Source organism: Sciurus vulgaris (assembly GCF_902686455.1).
Source record: "Sciurus vulgaris genome assembly, chromosome: 6".
NCBI lineage: Eukaryota > Metazoa > Chordata > Mammalia > Rodentia > Sciuridae > Sciurus > Sciurus vulgaris.
This window is the reverse complement of record NC_136466.1, coordinates 117,609,883-117,636,761: the sequence shown is the minus strand read 5'-3', so window position 1 is coordinate 117,636,761 and position 26,879 is coordinate 117,609,883. Positions and strand designations below refer to the sequence as shown.

At 35.1% G+C, this 26,879-nt stretch overlaps 1 protein-coding gene and 3 pseudogenes across 12 annotated transcripts in view; 3 read left to right on the top strand and 1 right to left on the bottom strand.

Annotated features, from left to right (window-relative positions):
* Positions 1-13,785, top strand: part of ERBIN (erbb2 interacting protein) — a 135,143-nt gene extending 121,358 nt beyond the window's left edge. For 6 of the 9 annotated variants that reach the window (XM_079144831.1, XM_079144832.1, XM_079144835.1 and 3 more), the window contains 4 exons: positions 1,270-1,476; positions 2,515-2,607; positions 3,564-3,638; positions 4,974-13,785. In XM_079144831.1, coding sequence (XP_079000957.1) covers positions 1,270-1,476; positions 2,515-2,607; positions 3,564-3,638; positions 4,974-5,081 — 483 coding nt within the window. In that variant the 3' untranslated portion in view covers positions 5,082-13,785. The remainder of the gene's footprint in view (positions 1-1,269; positions 1,477-2,514; positions 2,608-3,563; positions 3,639-4,973) is intronic. The other 3 variants (XM_079144839.1, XM_079144838.1, XM_079144836.1) reach the window with 1 other exon arrangement.
* The window catches only part of LOC306664130 (high mobility group protein B1-like), a 642,241-nt pseudogene that overhangs the window by 462,277 nt on the left and 153,085 nt on the right, over positions 1-26,879 (bottom strand). The gene's annotated exons all lie outside the window — the stretch shown is intronic.
* LOC306664351 (protein Mis18-beta-like) lies at positions 17,169-20,292 on the top strand (annotated as a pseudogene). Its single transcript has 2 exons — positions 17,169-17,255; positions 17,881-20,292. The product of its transcript is annotated as a protein Mis18-beta-like (transcript).
* Positions 21,434-26,879, top strand: part of LOC306664350 (G2/mitotic-specific cyclin-B1-like) — a 45,976-nt pseudogene continuing 40,530 nt past the window's right edge. The window contains exon 1 of the transcript in view: positions 21,434-21,515. The product of the transcript in view is annotated as a G2/mitotic-specific cyclin-B1-like (transcript). The remainder of the gene's footprint in view (positions 21,516-26,879) is intronic.

Genomic DNA, 26,879 nt, shown 5'->3' with positions numbered 1-26,879 from the left:
TTAGTTGCTTTAAATCTGTAGCGATCAAGTAATAAACAACCATAGTTTAAAAAAATAATAATACGAGTGATATAACATCTCTTTTTCCTTCTAGATTCCACACCAGTATAAAATTTGCCACAGAGTAATATCATCCTGTACCCTGCCATAAAAACCCAGGCATGTTCCTAGACTTCAGAACTAAATTCTCAAATATAATGGAGTACAATAGTGAAAAAAGAGTACCCTTTTTAAATAATAATTTCTTCATCAAAGACAAGTGCACAGTAAGGATAGTGTGAAGTTCTTAAAACTCTTGCCAAATTGTTCTCCAAACCTTTCAGCTTTTGTATAATTTTAGGGGAAGGGGCCATGACTGCCTCCCACAAAATTTTCTGGTAATTTCCCTGTGGACAAGGTTACCTTTCTGTTAACCAACAAGGAAGTTTTAAGTGCTTAAGCAGCTTAAACATTTACCTTCTTTCTACACAAAAATGTTTTTGTGCAGAAACATAAGATATGTAACGTCTTATTTTCTAGCTAGATTCCTCACACTAACAGAATAAGCTTTAAGTCACATTTTCACAAAAGTAATTTTAAGTCCAAAATTCAGGTTTAGCCTCTAGAAAATGAGGGATATTAAGTTTAGTCCTTTAACAACAAACAACTAATCTCAAACTTTTTGTTTAGCTTATGAAAAATAAAGTTAAATATCAGTGTTTAATTTTTGGTTAGTCTATGGAATTAATATTGAGTTTTAAAATTGCCACCTTCATACATATATACACACTGTACATGAAAGGAATAAATCGGTTTACTACCTTGTAGATACCTATAATTAGTTAATTCTGTAAGAAATGGAATAAAGATAGAAAAATAATTTGTGCTCTGATTTAGTATGGGAAATGAATACCCTTCAAATAGGCTTCCTTAAATTTTAGAATTTCTGTAGACTATTTACCATGTTACCATCTGGAAGGAGATATATTTATATCTAACAAAAACAAATAATTTAAGATGTAGGTATGATACTTTGATTTGAAAGCATAAAAGAGTAATTCACTATCAAGAAGCACTCAAGCAAATTTAGAACTTAGTCATTAATAGCTTTTTTTTCTTTTAAGGTTTAAAATTGGAGGAAAATAGTAAGTGAAATGGTATTGTGTGATTTTAGAATGTTAAAATTCTAGTGCTTTTGTAATGCTCCACAAAAAAAAAAGTCCAAATATTTGTTAAAGACATTAAAGACATTATTACTGGTCATTTTAAGATACTTCATGTTTTTCTTAGATGCCTTTGAGTAATGGACAGATGGGCCAGCCTCTCAGGCCTCAGGCAAATTATAGTCAAATACATCACCCCCCTCAGGCATCTGTGGCAAGGCATCCCTCTAGAGAACAACTAATTGATTACTTGATGCTGAAAGTGGCCCACCAGCCTCCATATACACAACCCCATTGTTCTCCTAGACAAGGCCATGAACTGGTAAAACAAGAGGTAAGAATAATCAAGTCTGTTTGAAATATGAGCTAAGCTTTTCATGTATTCTTAGAGGTTAATATTAGCAGTAAATCCATATAACAAAGTTTTTACCATTTTGTTTAAAATTTAAGTTTTCTGTTATTTATAAAGTGTTAAACTTTGTAGTTTTAACTTGATTTTATGATCATGACCTAGGACTTAGTATTTTTGGCATCATGATTTTTAAAATTCTAAGGCAGGTGCTTTTCTAAAATTGGTTGATGATACTCCAGTAGTTAGACCTTTTCCAGAAATATAAATAGTAGAACTGAACTGGCATATCATTCTGTGACAGTCCATACTACTTTGAGTATTTTTAATCTTAGAAAGTTTCCATACTACTTCGTGTCCATACTACTTTGAGTATTTTTAATCTTAGAAAGTTATGGGCTATATATTCATGTCTTGGTAGTTTATTGATAAAATGATCAATAACATTAGAAGCTTAAATGTAGATCACATGCTTTATTTTGGTTAAATCTCTGGTGAAAGGGAGTGTTCTGTAGCAAAAAGGTTTTTTGCATTTATTTTTACAACTAGGTTATAAAAGCTATTGTCAATTGATAAAATTTAAAAAATGCCACTTCTTGGAGCATAAAAGCAAATTCAGGAAATGAAAAGTTAGTCACCTAAAATCATCAATGGATCTTTTAGATGTCTTATGATACAAGGCAATAGAGGGAGATACTGTATAATTTAGATGTTCCACAAGTGAAAATTGATAGTATACTTGGTCTGTTTGTATGCACTGGCATTAAAATTGATTCCCTCTTCTCACAAGCAATAAAATTAGGAGCTATGCCTTATAATCCCACTGTGCCTTTAATAACTCACTAACTCATTAACATAATGTTCTACATTTTAGTTTCACTTCATCTGCCAAAATATTTATTTTTGATGAATTCTTACTTTTTTTTCCCCTCAAACTTAATTCACCAGTATTTAAATATGGTGGTGTTACATTGTGAATTTTTCAGAAATAGTAATGTTTTCTTTATTTTCATGTTAAAGCAGATTCGAGTGAGGGTTGAAAAGGATCCAGAGCTTGGATTTAGCATATCAGGAGGTGTTGGGGGTAGAGGAAACCCCTTCAGACCTGACGATGATGTAAGTTTTGTTTTTATAAGCTTGAACACCCATAGTGTTTCGTTTATTAATGTAATACCTCTTATATGTAAACAGAAATCTAGTTGATGTTTATGTAAATCTAATAAAAAAGACATCTTTTTTATTTCTTTTTTTATTTTACTGGCATATCATTCTGTGACAGTCCATACTACTTTGAGTATTTTTAATCTTAGAAAGTTTCCATACTACTTCGTGTCCATACTACTTTGAGTATTTTTAATCTTAGAAAGTTATAAAAAAGACGTCTTTTTTATTTCCATATGGTTCAACTTTATGTTTTGATTTTTATGTTTTATTTTGTTTTTGTGGCACTGGGGATGGAATTCAGGAGAGTTGTACCATTGAATTACTTTTTTTCCTTTAAATTTGAAGACAGGGTCTCACTAAGTTGCCCAGGTTGACCTTAAACCTTTGATTCTCTTGCCTTAGCTTCCCAAGTAGCTGGGATTATAGGCATGATCACCTTGCTCAGCTGTTGTTTTTTGGTTTTGGAGGTTTTTTTTAGTTGACAATGGACTTTTATTTTATTTATTTATATGTGGTGCTGAGATTTGAACCCAGTGCCTCGCACATGCTAGGCAAACACTCTGCCACTGAGCCATAACCCCAGCCCTAGCTGTTGTGTAATTTGTTCATTTAAAATTAATTGTTGGAGGATAAAAGCAAAATTTTTGAATATTCTTGTATTGTCAAGTGATGTTTAATTTTCATACTAATTTTTCACAAATCTGTGGAAATAATTTTATAACATTAACAGAATTATTAGAGTCAATAATAACTTTGTGTTTTCACAGTACTACTCAGAAATCGGGAAAAGCTTGCAACATGGTTCAAATATTTGCATGATACGGAAAAAGAATTGTTTCTTGTTGTTCTTTTATTTATGCTTATAGTTTTTAGTTAAATAATTATCTTTTTTGTTGTTGCTACTGAAGGGTATATTTGTAACAAGGGTACAGCCTGAAGGACCAGCATCAAAATTACTGCAACCAGGTGATAAAATAATTCAGGTAATTAAGATAAATTTTCTTATTTTCCTTCATTTTACAACATACTCAAATGTTTTCATAACTTAAAATATTTCCACTTTCTACCTTGAAAATCATGCTTATATGTTTGCTATATCATAGTATTTTGCTTAAGTTCCAGGATGTTAATTTTTACTAATTTAGTTGATCAGAGTACTACTTCTTGGAGGTAAGCTATTCATCATATCAAAATGAAGAGAAAATTTGAGAAACCATTTTTATTTTCCCATATCCCCTCCTTTTCTTTGTTTCTTCAGAAACTTATTTTACCTAAACACCATAAATAGTGCACTCTTAAGAAGAAGACAAGCCTCAGACATAAGTACAACTGTCCTTCTCACTTTGCCTTCACTGTTGTTAATTCAGGTAACAATGAGAAATAACTCTCAAACCAAAAAAAACGATAACAAGAGATGTTTGAGTTGAGTAGCTGAAAATACAAATTGGAGCCAGACTGCTTGAGTTTGAATCCTGGCTCCAACACTTTTTTAAAAGAATAATTTAAAAATATTTTTAAATTGATTTTTATGTAATTTCAAGCGCACAGAAAATCTGCAAATACACTTTTGGGTCACCAGTTTCTGACATATTGCCACATTATCATTAGTATTCATCTGTTCTGTGCCCCTCCCACCAAACCCTCTCCCGCTTTGTTTTTCCAAAATCATCTGGGAATCTGTGGTTTCAGAATTTTTTTTTTTTTTTTTTCCATTAGTGCAGGTTGAACCCAGTACCTCTAATCTACATCCCCAACTCTGTGGTTTCATTTTATGATTGCAGAATTTACTTTGTCTATCCATGCATGGTTTTCTGTTCTCTAAAATAAGATTCTTTGAGTATTACTATGAGAATCAGAATTTCATTCTTATGAAGTCCATCTGAGTATCTGGTGTAGAATCAGACCTAAGTCCTTGTTAGCCTTCATAATAAAGTGTGGTGGTCTTGATCTGATGGCTCTAAGGCAATGGGAAAGAGTTGACTTTGTCCTCTGCTCTCATTGGAGTTACGTCTCCTCAAGTGCACGTTAGCATACACACAACACCCTATCTGACACTGTTTTAGATAGATGGTTCCTGACACTGGATTGCTAAATCAGAATTGTCTGAAAACTTGAGCAAAATACAGTTTTCTGGGCACCATCTTCAGGGACTTAACTTTGTGTACCTATGGGTGGTGCCATTAGTCTAAATGTTATTTTAAATTGACAAAGTGATTTTTTTCCTGCCAGGTTTGCAAAGTACCTGGCAGAAATACAAGTTCGAAAATACATTACTATGAAATGTTTTTCCTAAAAGAATTTCTTTCTCTTTGTTTTAGGCTAATGGCTACAGTTTTATCAATATTGAACATGGACAAGCAGTGTCCTTGCTAAAAACTTTCCAGAATACAGTAGAACTCATCATTATACGAGAAGTTTCCTCATAAGCACTGTGGACAAAACAAAATGGGGGGAAGGACAGCAAGATTTATTGGAAGATACTTGCAGGGGAAATTAATATTTTGACTATTTTTATATATAAAGAAGAACTCAATTATGTTCAAATTTGTACATTAATGAAATAATGGAGCTTGTGGTTAGAGGGAAAGAACCACTGTACAGAATATAAAGGAGACTGTTGAATTCATACCATATAAAATTTGTTGTTAGGTTTTTAAACATAGCAATCAAGGCTACAGAAACAAGCTTATGTTGTTTTTGTATAGATTGTAGGTTTATTTTTGGATTTCATACACATGACTGAACTGTGTACAAGGCAATAGTTAGCCTTGGTTGTAGCCCAGAGACAGATGGCAGAGCTATCTTTCTCAGCTTTTATGCCCTTATTTTTATTCAACTGGTATTAATGTTTTTCTGCTGAAACTACTTTTTCTGACGTGGGCAAGAGATTTGAAGTGTTGGCTTTTGCTATGTGCATATTGAGTTGAAGAGTGAGTAGGTGAAGGTGGTGCTGATGGGTTCACTTTCCAAGGCCAGATTAAAGCAGTTATTTCATATAAAAATCTGGAAGCAAAGAATGAAAAAAAGCTCTGTTAATGTGTTTTTATTAATAGAATAATGCAATAAACATGTAATGTCTTTTTAAAAAAGTGAAAAGACAATAATTGCATTTTATGAGCTCTACAATATCTGCTCTTGTCATAGCCATTGACTATACATTTGCTACTGGTGATTGAATTTTTAATTTTTTAGTCACAGGAAATTTTTAACTCTACTATAGATGCATGTCCATGCATTTTCTGTGCTATGGAAATCCCGTTTTGTTTTTGATTTTTTTCTTTTAGCAAATGGTGGTACTTACAGTCTGTTTTATAAGTAGTACTCCATTTAATCTAATTTATAATTGTTATTTTAAGCAGCAAATGAAACTAAAATGGCCAGTTTTAAAATCGAGTTGCCTGTAACACTACAAAATGTAAGACAGTTTGGAAAAGCCTCTTGATTTTTGTTTGGCCTTGCATTGCCTTGGTAAAGTAAAAGGAAACATGGAGTACGCATGGAGCTAGGAAACCAAAGCAAGTTTGTGAAACTGGCACAGTGATAGAGAATTGCTGTGGAGAGTTGTTGAGCAAAGGGTCCTTGAGACCTGCCAGTGTGTAGAGGTGTTCAATAAAGGGCTGTTCATACAGGTGACATTAAATGTGAACTCAATGCTTCAGAGTCTTTAAAGGGTTTCGAAGTGCATCAGTGTAATAGTGTTTTGCCACCAACTGCCTTCGTTCCTAGTTACTGTAATACATATTTGGTCATAGAGGTTTATTAATTTTTGTTTATCCAAACCATTAATTTTTTGTTTTCTATGTAATCAAATAAAATTTGAATAACATGCAGTGGTAACAATTAATGCATGGTTATTTGGACCAGAAAAAAGTGCCATAGAAGACCAATAACTGTTTTTAGTTGAGGCTACTCTGAAACCTTTTATTAGAGCAATATTTGGTTTCTTGCACTCATTTTTTATGTCTAAGAAATGTAATTTGGGAATTTTTAATGTATTATGCTTTTTTCTTCAACCTTGATTTAATGAAGACTTATAGAACTAGCTAAAATACCAACCTACATTGAAAATGAGTTGGACTCACCTTCCATTCTTTCTAGTCAAGTAGGCAGCACTTTTAAAAATATGTGACTCAAATATTGCACTTCTTTCAAGATGTTATCAATTGATTATTGTACCTGTATAGTTTTAATAATTTTCATTGAAACCCTTTAACAACTCTTTGTAAATTTTAACTCATTTTAGTTGATTTTCAGTACTCTTTACATAGGAATTGATTTTTATGGATATAGTAGAAGAAATGTGCTGTATTTTGATAAAATTCACTTGTATGTGTGTTGTAATCTCTAAAAAAGAATGACAAATGGCTTCTTTAAGACAAGTCTCAGTGTTCCCTTTATTCTTAGTTCATTTTAAAATACTAATTTTGGCATTGTAAAATAGTCATGTTCTCCTTTTATTGATTTCAGATTTACACACATTCCACTTTAAATTAGGAATATGTAAGATAGGTATAATTGCAAAACTGCCAACTACTTTCCCTTGAATCAATTATATAAGACTACAGTATTGGAAAAGAAATTAAGTCTCATATGACAATTGGTTTTTCAGATTAAGTTTATTTAAGTTTATTAGAAGTTCAAGTATATTATCTGCATATTGTATTGAAATATTTTCAAGCACAACAGATGTTACATGTACTAGCATTTTGTACCACTCTAATTAATTGAAAATTTATGTAATGTTCTTGGAACATGTAAAGTTGAGTTGGGCAGTTTATTACCAATAGGAGTAATACATGATACAATATTTTTTTAAAAGAAGTAAAAAAATGTTTTGCACTTAATAGCCAAAATTATCTTCAAGAATATTGGGAAAAAAATTAAGTGACAAGGGCTCTTCTTTAGAATTTTTGTCACAGTAGTAATAAAGTTTCAAAGTTTGAATAGAAGAATAATAATTTAAATCTTTTGCAGAAATGGAGAAGATATTTTGAGTTTATATTCTGTTGAGTAAATTGTAGTTAAAGCTTGGGCTCATAATAAGTATTATGCAGCAAATTTTCAAAAACAGAGTTCTTGGACTGGGGTGTGGCTCAGGGGTAGAATGCTTGCCGAATATGCCTGCAGCCCTGGGTTCAATCCCCAGCACCATCAGGGGATAAATTAAAAAAAAGAAAAACGTCCCTTATTTCTATTAACAGTGTTTAAAATATCTTAACTCCAACCAGTAAAAAATTATACCAATAAAAATTATATTTATCAGAGTAATTTATTCAATACGGAATTATTGACATAAATATTTAATGAATACTGATTCATTTAGGAATCATCAGTTCATCCAGATTAAAAACAAAACTCTAAAATTTCCAGTATTTATTTTAAGTATTTTCCTGACCTCTTTGGACTGATCTTAAAGATGTGAATATACAAGATGTTCAAAATTCTTTTGAATACAAACAGAACTATTAAATATTAATTTTCTATACTTAAATCCCATTAGCAGTTATGTAATATTTTTATCAACTGGCATTTATGCCATATTCCAAATTTTTGTATATATCTAGATTGAAGTAAAACAGAGGATAAAGTAATACTGTTCAAAATTGTGTTTTATTTTATGAAATTCAGGATTAGTGGAATTCTCATGAAAGATATACAGCTATTTTTGAGCCTTTCAGCTATATTTCTGAGAATGGAAAAGTATAGTTTACCTTGATTTACTGCTTTTTTTAATATCTAAAGATTGCCATTAGCATAGGAAATTTGTTTCAGTTATAGATTGATGTTAAGTAATATCTTTTTTTGAAAGGTATTTCTTGTTCCGTTGCATTTTTATTAAGATACTTTAATCTTTAGTAAATAAGTTTACCATGATAAAATACACTAAAATAAAAATACTTTTGATTTATCAAGAGCATTAATGAACACACAATTGATCATGAATAAGGGAACAAGATTCCTCTTAAAGAAAAGTAATCTATATTAGATAGGCAACCAGTATAGGCCTCCAGGTATTCCCTTCTTTCTAATTAGAGCCTTCATAAAGGTTGACAATCTTATATCTTCAGCTGTGAATTCTTTACACAGTTTATAATCCAAGGAGTTTATAAGTACAGTCGCTCAGTTTTGGAAAATTCTTAAGAGAATGCTGTCTTCTTTTCCAGGATGCTGCTGTCTCTTTGTAAAGGAATTTTTAAAATGAAATACCTCCCATGGAACTACATGTATGTGGTCCATCTATCTGATCAATCAGTCCTTAGGTTTAGGATAAAAGTTGAGAACTCACATATCTTGGTAAGGGAGGAAATCTAAGCCACAATGTTATGCTCTTCCCACCCAATACAACGAAGCTTTCATTTTGAATGAAAATAAGCTTATGAGGCTGGGGACATAGCTCAGTTGGTAGCGTGCTTGCCTCATAAGCACAAGGCCCTGGGTTCAAATCACCAGCACCACAAAAAAAAAAAAAAAAAAGAGAAAGAAAGAAAAGAAAAGAAGCTTAAAGAAGCTTATATATTTCCTGACTTGACTTCCTTAAATCCATCAAACTTCCTCCAAGGCATAACTTTAGAAGGATTTTTTCTCATCTGTTCTCTTAGCAGCATTTCCTGGTCAGAAGACCTTTAAAAAGTTAACCAAAATTGGGGGGAAATATGCATAATCAAGAAGCATAAATTTCAGCATAATGATTTGAAGTATCATCTTCAATAGTACTACTAGTAATAGTAATAGTAGTACTGAATATTGAACCCAGGGGTGCTTTGCCACTGAACTACATTCATAGATAGCCCTTTTTATTTTTTATTTTGAGACAGGCTCTCAATAAGTTGCTGAGACTGGCCTCTAACTTGAGATCCTCCTGCCTCAGCCTCCCCAGTTGCTGGGATTATGGGCGTGTGCCACTGCACCCGACTAATCTTCAATACTATTGAGAACTAATGCCTGCCTAGAACATTAAATTAAATTAAATTAAATTAAATTAAATTAAAGTTATCAAAAATCTTTTACATTTGGATCATCCTTTACTACAGCATCCCTCAAAGGAACATTCATTTTCCCAAGAAGAGGAAGAATCATTTGCAGTCTTAACTGTTATATGAATTATTCAAGATAACTTTCTTCATGCTTCAAGCTTCCCTCTGTCCACATACCTAGAAAGAACAAAAGTGATCATTATTAAATGTTAATATAGGTAAAAGTATTATTTAATCTCAGCAGTTTTCAACAAGAAGGAAGTGTGCTGTAATTTTTTAAAGGTGTGGGGGCATATAGAGCAAGAGTTCTACCATTAAAGGTGGATTTGGCTTCAGGGATGTCTCAAAGGTGGACAGAATAAAGGATCAAGAAAGAGTTGTCATTGACCACCAAACAGTGTATAGAAGAGTTGTCTGGTTCAAGGAAGAAACAGTGAGGGTAGATGGTTAGATTAAGAAGGAAAAATGACTGCAGGCCTGTTGATCTATCATAGTCAACTATGATGTCCTCTTCTTTGCCCTCCCTTAGTGCATATAGTTTTCAGTAATCAGGTAACAACCATTTCAGGCTCATAGTAAGGTGAAAACAACAAAATGATGGAACATTGGAGAAAAGTAACCATGGGGGGGGGGGGGGGAGTCACCAAACAGAAGCATCAGTGTCTAAAGAAATATTAAAAACTATCTTCTGAGAGAGAGGATAATTGGTTTGTAAAAATGTCAGGGTGTGTGTATTTTTTTATGGGGAGCAGTGCTGGGGATGAAATCAAGGGCCTCTCAAATGCTAGGCAAATGCTCTACCACTGAGCCACATCAGCAGCCCATACATTTCTTTATAATGTAAAATAGAACTGTCAGTTTCAACTTTTCTTTATAACGTATAATGGAATTGTCAGATTCAATTGTTGGACTGAAGAAGGAGAAGGAGACACCTGAAGAGCAAATCAAGTTCTTTAGATTTAGATTCCAAGGAATATCATGGAAATGGAATAAAAAAATAGTGAAATGAGATGTGTAAGAAAAATCTTCATATTCTGACAAATCTTCCCTCAAAGGAAGAAGGGAAAGTGGAAACAGAATGAAGGGAAAATCTAAGAAAATTTTCTGAAGTTGAAGCACAACATATGTTCTCAGACTGAATGGACCCATTTGATAACAAGTGAAAACCACAAATATGCACCAAACTTGTAAATATACAGTATCTTTATCAAATGTTAGATCAGGTTTGAAGAAAGTCCTAAAAATTTCCAAAATGAATCGAATTGACATCAGAACTTTCACCGGCAACTTTGGATGCAAGGAGACAGCAAAGCAATGTCAGAACTTGAAAGTCATGTAAGTGAGAAGGCAAACTAAAGACAGTTGTTTCAGGAATTCAAGGACTCGGAAGTTGACCTCCCCAAAAGAAGTACCCCAGGGGTCATACTCCCAACAAAATGAAAAATAAATCTCATAAGGAGATTTGAGATCCAAGAAACAATATTAACCAAAACTACATAGAGAAGTAATTATAACATTGATAGTAAATATGGATAAATATAAAAACATGATCTCTTCAAGTGAGAATTAGTTTTTTTCCTAAAAGAAACTATGCATATTGGTTGACTGCTTACAGGAAAATCTAACTTGCAATTTATGGGTGATTAATGATAACTACATAAAGAATAAGTAGTTATGTGTGTGGGTTTTATTCATATAAATAAATGCAATGGGTTATAGATTTCCCCTCCCCCACACAATGATTTATGTACCTGTAGTTTGACTCTACTGCATCTTACTTATCCATTTTTCTAGTGATGAACACCTACAATATTCCACTTATTCCATCTATCCCCTGCTGTACATAATGCAGTGGTGAGTATTCTCATTAATGTCATGTTATGGATATGTGTGAAAATTTCTCAGATAACCTACTTAAGGGTATAATTGTTAGGTCTTATATACTACTTAATCTCACTAAATCCTGCTAAATCACTTTCTAGAACGTCTGCATAAGTTTGTACTCTATCAGCCAGATGCGAAGATTCTTGTTTCCCCACATATTTGCAAACACTTAATATTATGTGACTCTTGTATGTTTGATGAATATAACATTATATTTTAAAATGAACCTGGTGACACACTTCTGTAATCACGGTGACTTGGGAGGCTGAGGCAAATTTGAGACCAGCCTCAGCAATTTAGTGAGACCTTGTCTCACATAAAATGGGTTGCTGATATAGCTCACTCTGGGAATCCAGCCAATCAGTTCTAGCCACTCCTCTCAAAAAATAAACAGAAAAGATAATGGTGAAAATCATGAAAGGAATTTTAATCAGTGTAGTTACACCAGGAAGACAGGGGGATCCCCTTCCTTAGCCCTATCTTCCAGGGACTGATAATGACTTTGAGGTCTTAAAAAAGAATGCAGGTAAGGGTTGGGATTCTGTATAGCTAGAAGTTTTTCAAAGTTGCCAGAGCAGGTGATTGTGATCAGGTGTGGTCTATCCATTATCTCAGGATTGGTCAAGTGAGGCCTTGTGCCAGAATGAAAAATTGCTGTTGCCTAGGGGTAGCTTTGACTCATCACAAGATGTTATCAGATCAGACATTGTTCCTGAAATCCAAGGTGACTCAGTAAAGAAGATGGATTAAAAAATGGAGGCAGGGATACCAACTCTTTATTTCTGCTTTTAGCCACCCATCAGACAACTCCAGGCACAAGTAAGGAGTCTAAGTCCCTGTTACATTTTGGTATTTGTAAATCATTCCTTTGATCACTAGAGTGAGCGACAAGTACCTATACTTGACACCCGTTAAGGTCCACCATTCTGTAAATGTCCTACTTTTTACATTTGTGTACTATTTTCATTTGTTCTAAAGTTTTAAAGACTAATTTGCTGGAGTTTCTTGTATACTCCAGATATATATACTATCATTTTAGATATTGCAGACATCTCCCAGTCCATAGCGTTTACCTTTGTTTATGGCACCTTTTTAAAAAAATATGTAAAATATGTATATGAACAAATTTATCATTTATGCTTTCTTATTTTTCTATGAAGGAAGTCTTCCCACTCACAAGACTTTTGATTCAGTAATTTGAGGTTGGGGCTCAGCAGTTTACATTTCTAGCATGATAAAACCAGAATTTCTCCACTTATGCTGGTGGGTGAGGTCTGCATAAATTGCAGGCCTCTGCAGCCAAGAAATGTGTTGCTCTTCTTAATGGCAGGCTATGCTCTCCAGTTTTGCAGCAGTCCCTGCAGCTCATTGCCAATTTCTTTGTTTTCTTATCTAATGAATTTGAAGAATTAAATACGTAGTCGAGGATGAGTGAGTGTATGAGTAGGATTTATTCAAGTCTGAATAGAAACAGAATTCCCGAAGGGTGAGCGGTAACCCAAGAGGGGTTGCTGGTTTGACTGTACTAGTCTAGGGGTTTATATAGCACTTGGGTCAATACTGTTGGTCCAAATTTATGCTAATCAGGGTTTGGAAAAGTAGGATTGCTATTGGTTAGCCCTGCAATCCCATTCAGGTCTGCCACTCTTCTGTTTTCCTATGGCTAGTAGGGAAGTGGGAGGTTGAAATGATTGGATTGTAGATACTTGGGAGTTCCTGGCTGCAGTGCCCTGTGAAGTGGGTATCCACCCTGGCCCTCTGGGCTGCCTTAGCACAACAGGTGGATGAGCCTTGGCTTGCCTTGGCCCTGCATATGGCACCTCAGGCTTGTGCTGACAAGGTGGGCTCTGTGCTCTCTGCCCACATTGCAGCCTGCCTGAGCCATTGCTCCACAGTTCCACCACTGCTTCACCACTTTTTTCAATGGGGATTATGGCAGTTTGGCTCTGAGACTGGAGGAGCCATGTCAATAGGATAATTTTTCTTTGCTCCTATTTTTTCATGTGTATTTCAGGGTAAGTTATTTGGCATTGATTTTTCTCTTCCTCCTGAAATTATTATATGAAACTATGATTTTCAGAATATTGAACATCAGAGAGTGAAGGATAATGATAGTGAAGGACAGGGGAGGGAAAAGAGGTAAATCCTGTGATTGTCCTTAGATTACTACCTTGAGAAAATTTCTAGTCATGAAGCAGGAAAGGGGAACCCAGGCAGAGTCTGGTAGACTCCCCATGATAAGGAGGTGAAGCTAGGAGTCCAGAAAAAACAAGGGAGATAAAATTCACGGGGCAAAATGATGAAGAGAGCTGCAACAGAGGACTCTGCCTAGGGTCCTCTTTGTTAAATCAGGTGAGTACTGATCAGCATGGGATCAACTTAGGAAAGTTCCCAAGACTAGGGGAAGACTATTTGAAAGGATGGTAACAATGACCTGCACTTGCAATTAACAGTGCCCTGTGCACATGCCAAACAGGTTATAATGCCTATTCCCAATGGAGTCAACCAACCATGGATTGAACCTCTAAAACCATGAGCCAAAATAAACTTATCCTCCTCTAAATTGTTCTTATCACATATTTTGGTTACAGTGATGAAGAACTGACTATACTAGAAATGTATGAGGTATCAAATATGCCAAATAAAATCAACAGCTCTCGCAATGTAGAAAAAATATTGTTTTTGAAGACAGAAAATAGGAAGTCCAAAATAAAGTCCATAATTTTTTAAAAATCCATAGAATGACAGTAAACTGTGGGACACTTTCAGCAAAATGTGTAATTATTGTTTCTGAAGGGAAAGAAGGAATAATAGATGAGTATTTTTCAAATTTGATTAAAATGAAAAAAATGCAGATCAAGGAACAACACTCGGCACAAGAAACATGAAGGAAATGACACCAAGGAATATCATAATCAAATTACTCAAAACCAGTGATACAGAGGATATAATCAGTCAGAGCTGGGCATCATGGGTCATGACTGTCATTCCAGCAACTCAGCACAAGCAGGAGGATCACAAGTTTGAGGCTAGCCTGGACAATATAGTGAGATCCTGTCTCAAAAAGTACGAAGTTCTGGGGATGCAACTCAGAGATAAGTACTCCTGGGTTCAGTCCTCAACAAAGTGTGGGAAAGCAGCCAGAAAAGGAAAGACATTATGCACAGAACAAGGACAAAGGTGATGGCAGATTTCTTGCCAGAAAGAGTACCAGTGAGAAGACAGTTAAGCATCACCTTTAAAGTACTGAAAGAAAGAAATTAAGGTTGGGGGGCAGCAGAGAGACACAAATACTGAAAAGGATCCAACATCAACAAGCTCACACTGCGGGCAGTATTAAAGTTCTTCAGGTGAAAAGAAAATATTAAATGGAAATACAGATTTATATATATAAAGAAATGAAGAACATCAGAATTGATACATAGGTTAAATATTTAAAATTTTAATATTTAAATATCTGAAAAACAAAAGGGATTGAATTTGTAATATGTAATTGTAATAATAGCATAAAGATCAGAAGGAGAAATACAAATATAAGGTTTATGTGAAATGATATATTACTCAAAGATAGACTGTGAGGAGTTAGACATGCATAAATAAAACAATTACTAAAATAAAGCTTATCTGGAAAACTAACAAAGGAGACTAAATGGAATCATGAATAAATTATTCAGTTACTCCAAAAGACAGAGAGAGGAAAAAGTAAACCAAGGCATAACAAATGGAAAGATGGTAGATTTAGATTTAGACTTAATCCTATCAAAAGTCATATTAAATGTAAATGATCTATAAATATCTAAAAGAGTGATGTCATATTGGATTTTTTAAAAAAAGACAATAGTGGGCTGTGTATGAGAAATGCACATTAAAGCCAAAAGATATTTCACATTAACATTAATCAGTAGAAAGCTACAAGTTGGGCATGATGGTGTACACTTGTAATCTTAGCAACTCAGGAAGCTGAAACAGAAGGATCACAAGTTCAAAGCCAACCTAGACAATTTAGTAATAATCTTGTCCCAAAATAAAAATAAGAAAAGACATGGGGACATAGAGTACCCCCTGGATTCAATCCCTAGTACTGAAGAGAAAAAAGAGTACAAAATAATATCAAAACAGATATTAGAGTAAAAATATCACAAATGAAAAAATCTCCAAATCTATGGAATCTGAAGAATACATTTTTCAATAGCCTAGGTGACAAAGTAAAATTAGAAAATGTTTTGAACTGAATGAAAGTAAAAAAATACCACATAATTTTATAATGACAAAGGAGTCAATTCTTAAGATACACCCTTAATCATTTATGTAGTAAATATAGAATTTCAATATACATGAACCAAAAACTGATAGGCTCACAAGGAAAAAAAGATCCATAATTAGGATTTCAATACTTAAAACAGTTGATAGGAGCAGGCAAAAATCAGTAATACTATGAAAAGATGAACCACACTAACTTGATCTAATTGGCATTTATACCATTCTCTGTCCAACAACAATAAAAACATATGCCTTTCAAATGTATGTGAAATATTTGCCAAATTAAATTACTATATTCTGGACCAAAAGCAGTCTCAATAAGATCAAAAGTATTTAAAGAATTCAAAGTATCTTTTGTGGTCACAATAGAATTTGAGTAAGAAAACAATAATAGAAGTATCCAGAAAATCCCCAAATACATGGAAACTAAAGATTACACTTTTAAATAACCTTGGTGCCAAAGAAGTTGTTAAAAGCAAAATTAGAAAATATTTTGAACTGCATGAAAATTAAAATACCATATAACAAAATTGTTGAGATACCACCAAACCAGTACTTTGGGGGGAAATTTATAGGCACTAAGTGTCTATACCAGAAAAAGATCTCAAATCAATACTCTATATACCCCTGAAAAACTGAGTAAAGATGCTTAAACACAAAATAAATGGCGGGATATGAAGAAATAAAAGCAGAAGTTGATGAATTAAAAAAAACAAAGTAAATAAAACTCATAGTTGGTTCTTTGAGAAGATCAATAAAATTGATAACTCTCTGCCCAGACTGGAAAAAATGAAAGACAAATTAACAATGCTAAATATGAGAAAGGAAACCTCACTAGATTCAATAATTTATTATCTCAATAATTATAAATATAATTATAAAATATAAAAATAATGATAAATATTGATAATAAAGATTAAGATAATAAGGGGCTGGGCTGGGGTTGTGGCTCAGAGGCAGAGCACCTGCCTAGCATTCATGAGACGCTGGGTTTGAGTCTCAGCACTGCATATAAATAAATGAATAAAATAAAGGTCCATCAACAACTAAAAATTTTTTTAAAAAAGATAAGGGGATTATTATGGGCAACTTTATGCCAATAAATAATTTTGGTGAATAAATTCCTAGAGTATATCACATTTTATTGCGTATACCTTATGGATGAGTTTGTACTGTAACCTGCATGGCTAAATCTTAGAAACCAGGTGATGGGGGATTAAGAAAGACAAAACTTAATAGAGAGAAAGCTTGGACCAGGTGGGACATCATCCTCTGATGGAGGAACAATAACCCAGAGCTAGCTCAGCACATTGAAAGGGTTTCTATGAGAAAGTTTCTTCTGAATTGGCAGGCTTGAAGGTGGAAGCACCTGCAAGCAATTATAATTATCTCACTATGCCAGTAATTCTCTATCCCTGGCAGCTGGTGTCTAAACACAGTGTCAAGACTCATAGTCCCATGCCGTGCATAGAACCTCCTCAGGCAGGGCATCACCATAGCAACTGGGCAATCTTGACGTGCATTTTGCACTGGAAGTTCCCAGTGTAAGCACAGCCACAACCACAAGGCAGTCAGAGACCATGATCCAAGTCACCACTCTCCACAGTTTGGAGAGAGAAAACATCTTCATAGTATTAATTCATCGCTAACATAGCATTTTCTCTAAACTTAGTTCTTTTATGTTCCTTAATAGAAGGTGAGGTTGTTGGGGTTTTTTAATTTGCTTTTGTCAGCTTTATTGAGTTGAATTTACTTTTCTTTTTTCAGTACTAGGATTGAATTCAGGCACTCTACCACTGACCTGCATCCCAACCCTTTTTATTTATTTTGAGACAGGTCTTGCTAAGTTGTCCAGGATGGCCTTGAAATTGTGATCCTCCTGCCTCCACTTCCCAAGTCCCTGGAATTACAGAGGGCCCCCTTCATGTGGTGCTTTAAAAAATCAAACTTGTAAATTGTGCTTTTTAAATGCTTATATGTTGTCTCTTTGATAGGTCCATATTTGAGAGTGGCATATTTAAGTCTCTTGCTATGATAATTAATTTGCTAGTTTATACATTTTTGTTACTCTTTTATAAAAGGAATTATAGGATTTTTATAATCGTAGGCTCAGTCTTGGTGCCATCGATCATGTTGTGTAAAGTTACCCCAAGGTGACTTTTGTGATGGTGTTGAGGTGATCAGTGAATCCTTTCTTACCACCTCCATGGAGTGGGACACACGTAGTGGAGGGATCCTTGCTCCCTGGCCTGACAGGACATGGGACGAAGGAACCTCCAACCGGCCCTCTGCTGCTGTCGTGGCTGCAGCCTGAGACATGCACAGTGTTCCAGTGAGTGCAGTGCCACTCTGTGCTCACGGATTCAGTGCACCTCACCTGGAACTTGACAAGTTCCCTCGGGGCGGTGGTCTTCTCCAGAGTCACAAATAATGTCTTTTTGGAAACGTCCTTCGTGGTTGGCAGTGAAGGTTCGCTTAAATGCAGCAGTTCCAACCTTTTATTCTGTAGTCCTTGTGAAATTCCCATTGGTTACCATCGTATTCCACCCATACTGCTGCTTTGGCTGCCTTCTGCCTTTCCATTGATAAAATGGTGTACTGTCTTAAAAACGAGCTATAGTAGGTTCATCCGAGATGAATATTCACAATGTACCTGTACCAGAAAAGATTGCAGGGCTGAAAGAGAAGATAATGCTAAAACATACTCAAATTTACTAATGATTCTGAAGGAAGTGACTCCTGACCAGTCTAAGCCAGAAAACTGAACCAAGGTTTGAATTTCAAGTTCAGTCATTTTTGCTATATTCAACAAGCATTTCTGTTCAGTCATTTCTTTTTTCTTTTCTTTTTTTCCTCTCCTCTGAGGGGCTGGGGATCAGAACTGGGGTCCTTGCTGATGCTAGGCGAGTGCTCTCCAACAGGAGCTATTTCTTCAGCTCCCGTTCAGTCATTTCTTGGGGGAAAAAAAAAAATGTCTTCAAGAATGTGATGATGAGTCTGGGGTTGTTTGATCCTCAGCACCACGTAAAAATAAATAAATAAAGATATTGTGTGTATCTACAACTAAAAATATATTTTTTAAGTAGGTTGGGGGTGTGAGGGGCTAGGAGTATAGCTCAATGGTAGATCACTTGCTTGACACATGTGAGGCACTGCATTCAATTTTCAGCATCACATAAAATTGAATAAGTAAAATAAAGGTATTGTGTCCATCTTTAACTAAAAAAATATATTTAAAAATTTGGGGGTTGGGGTTGTGGCTCAGTGTAGAGTACTTGCCTAGCATGTGTGAGGCACTGGGTTCAATTCTCAGCACCACATATAAATAAACGAATAAAATAAAGGTCCATCAACAACAACATTTAAAAAAAATTTTTTTAATGGGACAGGGAGATTGGGAGAGGGGAAAATGTGGTTTATTATGTTTACCTCTAGGCTAATTTTCCAAATGAATTTTGGAGTTGTTCTTAGAAATTAAGGAGTGTCCTGTCCAGGTTTCATAGCTATGTGCCTTAAGAACTTACTTTTTTTTTTTTTTTTAATAGCTATGCACCTTAAGAACTTACTGATCTCATAATACTTATGTCCAACAACATCTTACACTCCAAATTTAGGGGTTAAAGTGCAACATCCCATGTGTCCATTGATATAAAGATGCAGGGTTGGTTTGAAAATGCAGCTGAGCTTAATATTGGCTACTGGCATTCCTACATGGAGCAATTGTTATATGAATACTGTTGAAGCATTTTTTTCTTACATTAAATATAGATAAGTAATATTCTATGGGTAATATTTAACAAATTGCATAATGTAGTTTATCTCTTCACTGTTGTAAACAGCTTAATAATGAGAGAAAACATCAAAAAATTGTAATTTTTTATATGGACATGATAAAAAATTACAGGATTTTTATTATAGGATTAAAAAATTGAAGACCTCCCAAAACAACAACAAAAAACTAACATTTTAATCATACATAAGGTGTCAAAAAATGGTCTGATCTTTAGAAGCTGAAAAAGTCCAGGAAGCAGTTCTCCTTTAGAGCTTTCAGAAGGATTAAAGCCCTGCTGATACCATGAGTTTTGCCCAGGGAGATCATGCTAAAATTGTGACCTCCAGAACTGAGATAATAAACTTCTATTGTTTTAAGTCACTAAATTTGTGGTTATTAATAGCAGTAGAAATCTCTTTCAGACTTTGGGACCAGTAATGGAGTGATGAGCCAACGACCTGGTGGCAAGTTGATTGCACTGGACTATTTCCATCATTGAAGGGGCACTGCTTTATTCTTACTGGAATAAACACTGGATATGGATTTATCTCTTTGTGAACAATACTTCTACCGAAACTACTATGTGTAGAGTTATAAAATGTGATGTCAACTGTCATCATATTTTACACGGCATTACTTCTGATTTAGAAAGTAACAAATGCAAATTAGTCCAGCAATTGGGCCCATGCTTGTGGAATTTGCTGGTCTTACTATGTTCTCTATCATCCAGAAGAACAAAGGTGGGCTGAGGAGATAGCTCAGTCAGTAGAGTGCTTGCCTTGCAAGCACAAGGCCCTGGGTTTGATCCCCAGCGCCTCCCCCCCCCCTGGAAAACAAACAAACAAACAAACAAACAAAAAAAACCCAGAAGAACAAAGGGATACAAACCCTATTCAAAGAAATAAAGTCCCAAAATTCCCAACTCTGAGGAGAGGAATGGATACAAAAATCAGGAAGCCCAAATAATTCCAACTAAGATAAATCTAAAGAGACCACACAGAGCCACGTCATGTGGAAACACACACACACACACACACACACAATGAGAAAGTCACACATTTTAAAAACAGCAAGAGAAAAAATGACTCATGATGTACAAGGGAACTGCTTTAGATTATTAGTAAGTTTCTCTACAGAAACTTTAGTCCAAAAGGGAGAGAGATGACATATTCAAAGTAGTGAAAGGAAGAACTTCCAACCCAGAATATGCTATCTAGCAAAACTCTTCTTAAGTGAGAAATTAAAGACTACCCAAGGTAAACAAAAGCCAAAGGAGTTCTTCACCACTAAATCTATCCCACAAAGGGAGTGCTTCAGGCCCAAGCAAAAGGATAACAAACAGCAACACAAGGCCATACAAAAATACCAAAATCCTTGGTAAAGGTAAATATACAGGTAAATATCCCTAGAATTGTGATATAGACATGTAAGTCAATTTAAAATCTGATTTTTAAGAACAAAAGCATACAAAGTAATTGTAAAGCTATGTTAATGGATACAGAATACAGAAAGGTAATTTGTGTCAATGTGAAATGGCAGAGGTAGGAAGAGGAGTGTTTTTATATGATTGAAGGTAAGTCGTTATTAGTTTGTAACAGATCATTGTAACTCTTAAGATGTTTTATTTGATTATAGTGGTGACTACAAAGAAAACATACAGACTATACACAGTGGGAAATGAGAAGAGAACCAAAACATCTCACTACCGTAAACACCAGTGCTTTCTTCCTCCCTGCCACAGACCCACCACCCAGTGCCGCTGTGCAGTGCCCAGCTGGTCAGCATTTGGTCAGGAAATTAACAATAGAATTTATGGATGTGATGAATCTTTGAAGAAGGTAACAAAAAGAGAAAGAAAATTCCAAAGCCAATCAAAATACACGTAACCATGATGGATGCTGACGTGGAATTTGCCATTCAGCCCAATACAGCTGGAAAACAAGTTTTTGACCAGGTGGTGCAAACAGATTGTGTGAGGTCTGTGTTTTTGGTTTTGTTGTTGTTGTGTGGTCTAGGTTTTTTGTTTGCTTGTTTTAGTTTTTTTTTTTTTTTGGCTGCAGTATGTAGATAGCAAAGGTTATTCTACATGGCTTAACCTAAATAAATAATATGGCACAGCATTATAGTTCAAGTTTAGAGATAAATTCTTTACTGAAGGTGTTTCTGAGGAACTAATTCAAGAAATAACCTGGAGACTGCTCTTCTTGCACATTTAAGAAGTCATCATATATGATGAGTTGTGTTACCCACCAGAACCTGCAGTTCTTTGGGCTTCCTATGCAAAGCCAAATATGGAGATTACAATAAAGAGATTCATACATCAAGCTACATAGCTAATGATAGACTCCTACCCCAGCATGTTTTGGAACAACACAAACTGACAAAAGAACTGTGAGAATAAAGAAGACAGAAGTGGCATGAAGAACAGAAAAATACTAAAGGAAGATTCAATGATGAAATACTTGAAGATTGCACAAGATCTAGAAATGTATGGTGTCATCTGTTTTGAAATATAAAAAGGGTACTGAATATTTATGAACCTGATGACAAGTTAACACCTAAAATTGGCTCTCCCTGGAGTGAAATAAGAAATATTAATGACAAAAAGAAATTGTCATAGAAACCCTCATAAATACGGTTATCTCATACTAGACAAAGGTGCCAAAAACATACATTGGAGAAAAGATAGCCTCTTCAACAAATGGTACTGGGAAAACTGGAAATCCATATGTAGTAGATTGAAATTGAACCCTATATCTCTCCCTGCACAAAACTCAAATGAATCAAAGACTTAGGCACTAGAACAGACACCCCACACCTAACAGAAGAAAAAGTGGGCCCAAATCTTCATCGTGTCAGCTTAGAAACCAACTTCCTCAACAAGATGACTAAAGGGCAAAAAGTAAAATCAATAATAAATGGGATGGTATCAAACTGAAAAACTTCTTCACGGCAAAGGAAACAAGAATGTGAAGAGAGAACTACAGAATGGAAGAAAACTTTGCCACCTGCACCTCAGATACAGCACTAATTTTTGGGCTATATATAAAGAACTCAAAAACAACACCAAAAGAGCAAATGACCCAATCAATAAATGGGCAAAGGAACTGAAGACACTTCACAGAAGAAATATAATCAATAAATATATGAAAAAATGCTCCAACATCTCTAGCAATTAGAGAAATGCAAATTAAAACTATACTGAGATTCCATCTTACTCCAATCATAGTGGCAATTAACTAGAAAGCAAGTAACAATGAATGTTGGTGTGAATGTAGGGGAAAAGGTGCACTCATACATTGCTGGTGGGGTTGCAAATTAGTGCAGCCACTCTGGAAAGCAGTATGGAGATTCCTCAGAAAACTTGGAATGGAACCACCATTTGACCCAGTTATCCCACTCCTCAGTTTATACCCAAAGGACTTAAAAGCAGCATACTACAGTGTCACAGCCACGTTAATGTTTATAGCATCTTGGTTCACGATAGCCAAGCTATGGAACCAACCTAGGTGCCCCTCAACAGATCAATGGACTAAGAAAACGTATATATACACAATGGAATATTACTCAGCCATAAAGAAGTATGAAATTATGCTAGTAAATGGATGGAACTGGAGACTATCATGATAAGTGAAATAAGCCAATCCCAAAAAAACCAAACCAAAAAACCAAAGGCTGAATGTTCCCTCTGATGTGCGCATGCTAACACACAATAGGGAGGGGTGAAGGAAGAATAGAAGTTCATTGGAATAGACAAAGGGGAATGAAGGGAAGGGAGGAGAAATGGAACTAGGAAAGACAGTAGAATGAATCAGACATAACTTTCCTGTGTTCATATATGAACACACAACCAGTGAAACTTCACACCACGTACAACCACAAAAGTGGAGTCCTAATTAGAATAAGTTATACTCCATGTATGTATAAAATGTCAAAATATAATCTGCTTTCATGTATATCTGAAAATAACAATTTTTTTTTTAAATTGAACATATTCCCTATATACTTGTCCTTCTGTATTTATGGAAGATTGGTTCCAGGACCACCAGAGATACCACAACAAAACAAACAAAAAAAAATTGTCATAAAGCCAATACACAAAAAGGGACCCAATTTTGTTTTTTAGGTACCTTGTCTGAGAATCAGTAAATAGATTTTGCCCCTATGTGAGAAACCATGAACTATGAATGCAGTGAAGGAAGGCTAGTGCTATTGAAGTGCAACAGACGAGGGCTCAGGCTAGGAAGGAGAAACATGAAAAGCAATCATAAACGACATAAAGAATGAAAATAAGAAAACAGAAAAAAGGAAAAGGAAAGAAAAGAAGGTGAGAAGGAAGCGCTAACGGAACATCTGAGGCAAACTGAAGAATAGACGACGAAAGCCCAAAAGTATACATGATAAAAGTATTAATGGTTTACATGCAGAAAATACTCAAAAAAGTACCGAAGACGATAAGTCAGATAGAACTTAAGGAAAAATATGGAGCATCCCTGTCAAAACAATTCCAAACCAGTCATCTTAAGGCAAAGGACATCCTATTGGTTTTTTTGTTTTTGTTTTTCTAGTAAAGATTTCCCAGACTGTCCTAAAATCTAAGAACAAATAACTAAAAACAAACAAAGAGACCCATCAATGAAAGAAAGAAGGTATCAAGGGAAGAAGTAAGGAACAAATACACAACACACACAACTAACAAAATGGCAGTAGTAAGTCCTTCCCTGTCAGTAATTACTTTAAATGTAAACAGATTTGTGCTTTTTGTTGCTGTGACCAAAAACCTACGACAACAACTGAGAGGAGGGAAGCTTTATTTTGCTCACAATTATAGAGGTTCTGTCCATAGTCACCGTCAGCTGGCTCCAATGCAGAAATGTGGTGGAAGAGCAATGGTAAAGCCATCAGCATAGCAGCCAGGAAGTGGGGGAGGAGAGGGAACAGAAGCGGAAAGGAGAACCAGGGGCAAGATACAGTCCCCAGGGGCACACTCCAAGTGATCCCTCTCTTCCAGTCATGCCCCATGTGCCTGTGGTAGCCCATTCAAATTATTAATCCATTAATACAGTTCTCATAATACAGTCTTTCACCCCCTGAATATTGCTGCATTGCCTAACACTTAAGCTTTTGGGGAGGACATTCTAGATCCAAACCATAATAAAATTAAACACACTATTTTTAAAAATATAGGTTAACTGAGTGGATATTTAAAAAAACAAGATCCAACTATTTGCTATCTACAAGAAGCTCATTTTTAGGTCAAAAGATATACATTGGTAGGGCTGGGGAGATAGCTCAGTTGGTAGAGTGCTCGCCTCGCAAGCACAAGTCCCTGGGTTCGATCCCCAGCACCGCAAAAAAAAAAAAAGACATACATTGGCCAAAATTGAAAGGTCAGGAAAAATAGTCCATGTAAACTGGACCCAAAAGAGAGAAAATAAAGCCACGCATAGTGGCATATACCTGTAGTTCCAACTTTTCAAGAAGCTGAGGCAGGAAGATTGCTTGAATCCAAGAGTTTGATGCCAACCTGAGCAACATAGCAAGACAATGTCTTTATAAAGAGAGAGAGAGAGAATAGACTTTAAGACAGAGACTGTCACAAAAGACAAGGACATTATATAATGATAAAAAGGTCAACTCACCAGAAAGATCTATCAATTATAAATACATATGCATCTAACATTAGAGCTCCCAAATATATGAAGCAAACATTGACAGAAACAAAGAGAAACAGCAACACAATAATACTGGGGGACTTTGATACCCCACTTTCAGATGACCAATGAGGAAAAACAGGATTTAAACAACACTATATATAATCAACTGAATCTAACAGACATATACAGAACACTCCACTCAACAACAGCAGGGGAAATATTCTTCTCAAGAGGACAAGGAACATTCTCCAAGATAGACTACATGGTAGCCCACTCCCCAAAAAAGTATTAATGAATTTAAGAAAGTTTAAATCATACAAAATATCTTCTCTGACTATAATAGAATGAAACCACAAATTAACAACAGAAGGAAAATCCACAAATGTGAAAATTAACACAACCTTAAACCAATGGGCCAGATTTACAGAATGCAACAAAAGCAAAGTTGAGGGAAGTTTATAGTAATAAATACTTATATTAAAGAAGAAATATATCCAATCAACAACCTACTTCACACTTCAAGGAACTAGAAAAATAACAAATTAAACCCCAATTGAGCTGAAGGAAGTAAATACTGAAGATTACAACAGAGATATGAAATAAAGAATAGAAAAATAATTGAAAAAAGTGGGAAAATACAATCTATTGTTGGAAAAGATAGACAAAATTGACAAACTTTAAGCTGTACTAAGTAAGAAAAAGACTCAGCTGAAATTAGTAATGAAAGAGGGGGACATTATAACTGGTATCACAGAAACAAAAAGCATTAGAAGAGATGACTATGGAATAGTTGTATACCAATAAATTGGAACTTGAAAAATGGATAGACTTCTGGAAATAACCTCCCAAGATTGAGCCATGAAGAAATTAAAAAAACAGAATTAGTAAGGAGATTGAATCAGTAACCAAAAGCCTCCCAACAGAGGAAAGCCCTGGTACACATGGTTCACTGAAGAATTCCATCAATGTTTAAAGAGGAATTAACACCAGTCTCTCCTTGAATTATAAACAGTTAAGGACTAGGAAGTTAAATAGTTAATTTCCATACACAGTCTTTTAGGTCAACATTACCTGGATGCCAAAATTAGACAAACACACAAAATATAACTACGGACTGATATCTTTAATGCAAAAATTCTAAACATAATATTAGCAAACCAAATTGAATGCCACATTAAAAGCATCATACACAATAACCAAGGAATTCAAGGATACCTGGAATTCAAGGATAGTTCAACACATAAAAATCATTCTACAGGGATGGGGTTATAGCTCAGTGGTTGAGCTTTGCCTAGCATGTGTGAGGCACTGGGTTTGATCCTGAGCACCACATAAAAATAAAGGTATTGGTTTCATCTACAACTAAAAAACAGCAATCTACACAATAAAGTACATTAATAAAATGAAGAACAAAACCATATGATCATTGAAATTGATGCAAAAAAAACTAACAATTCAAAACTTTTCATGATAAAGGCACTCAATAAAGAATTGAAGGGGCAATCCAAGATGGCGGACTAGAGGGTGACTGCATCTCCAGTCACTCCAGAACCCAAGATTCAAGAAGGGGAGGCATTGAGAGACTCGGACTAAAATAGGGCCATGGGGTGAGTCTCCCAAACCCGGTGAAGCGCTGCCCGGGCGGCAGGCCCGAATTCGGGTGGCTTATTAGAGTAG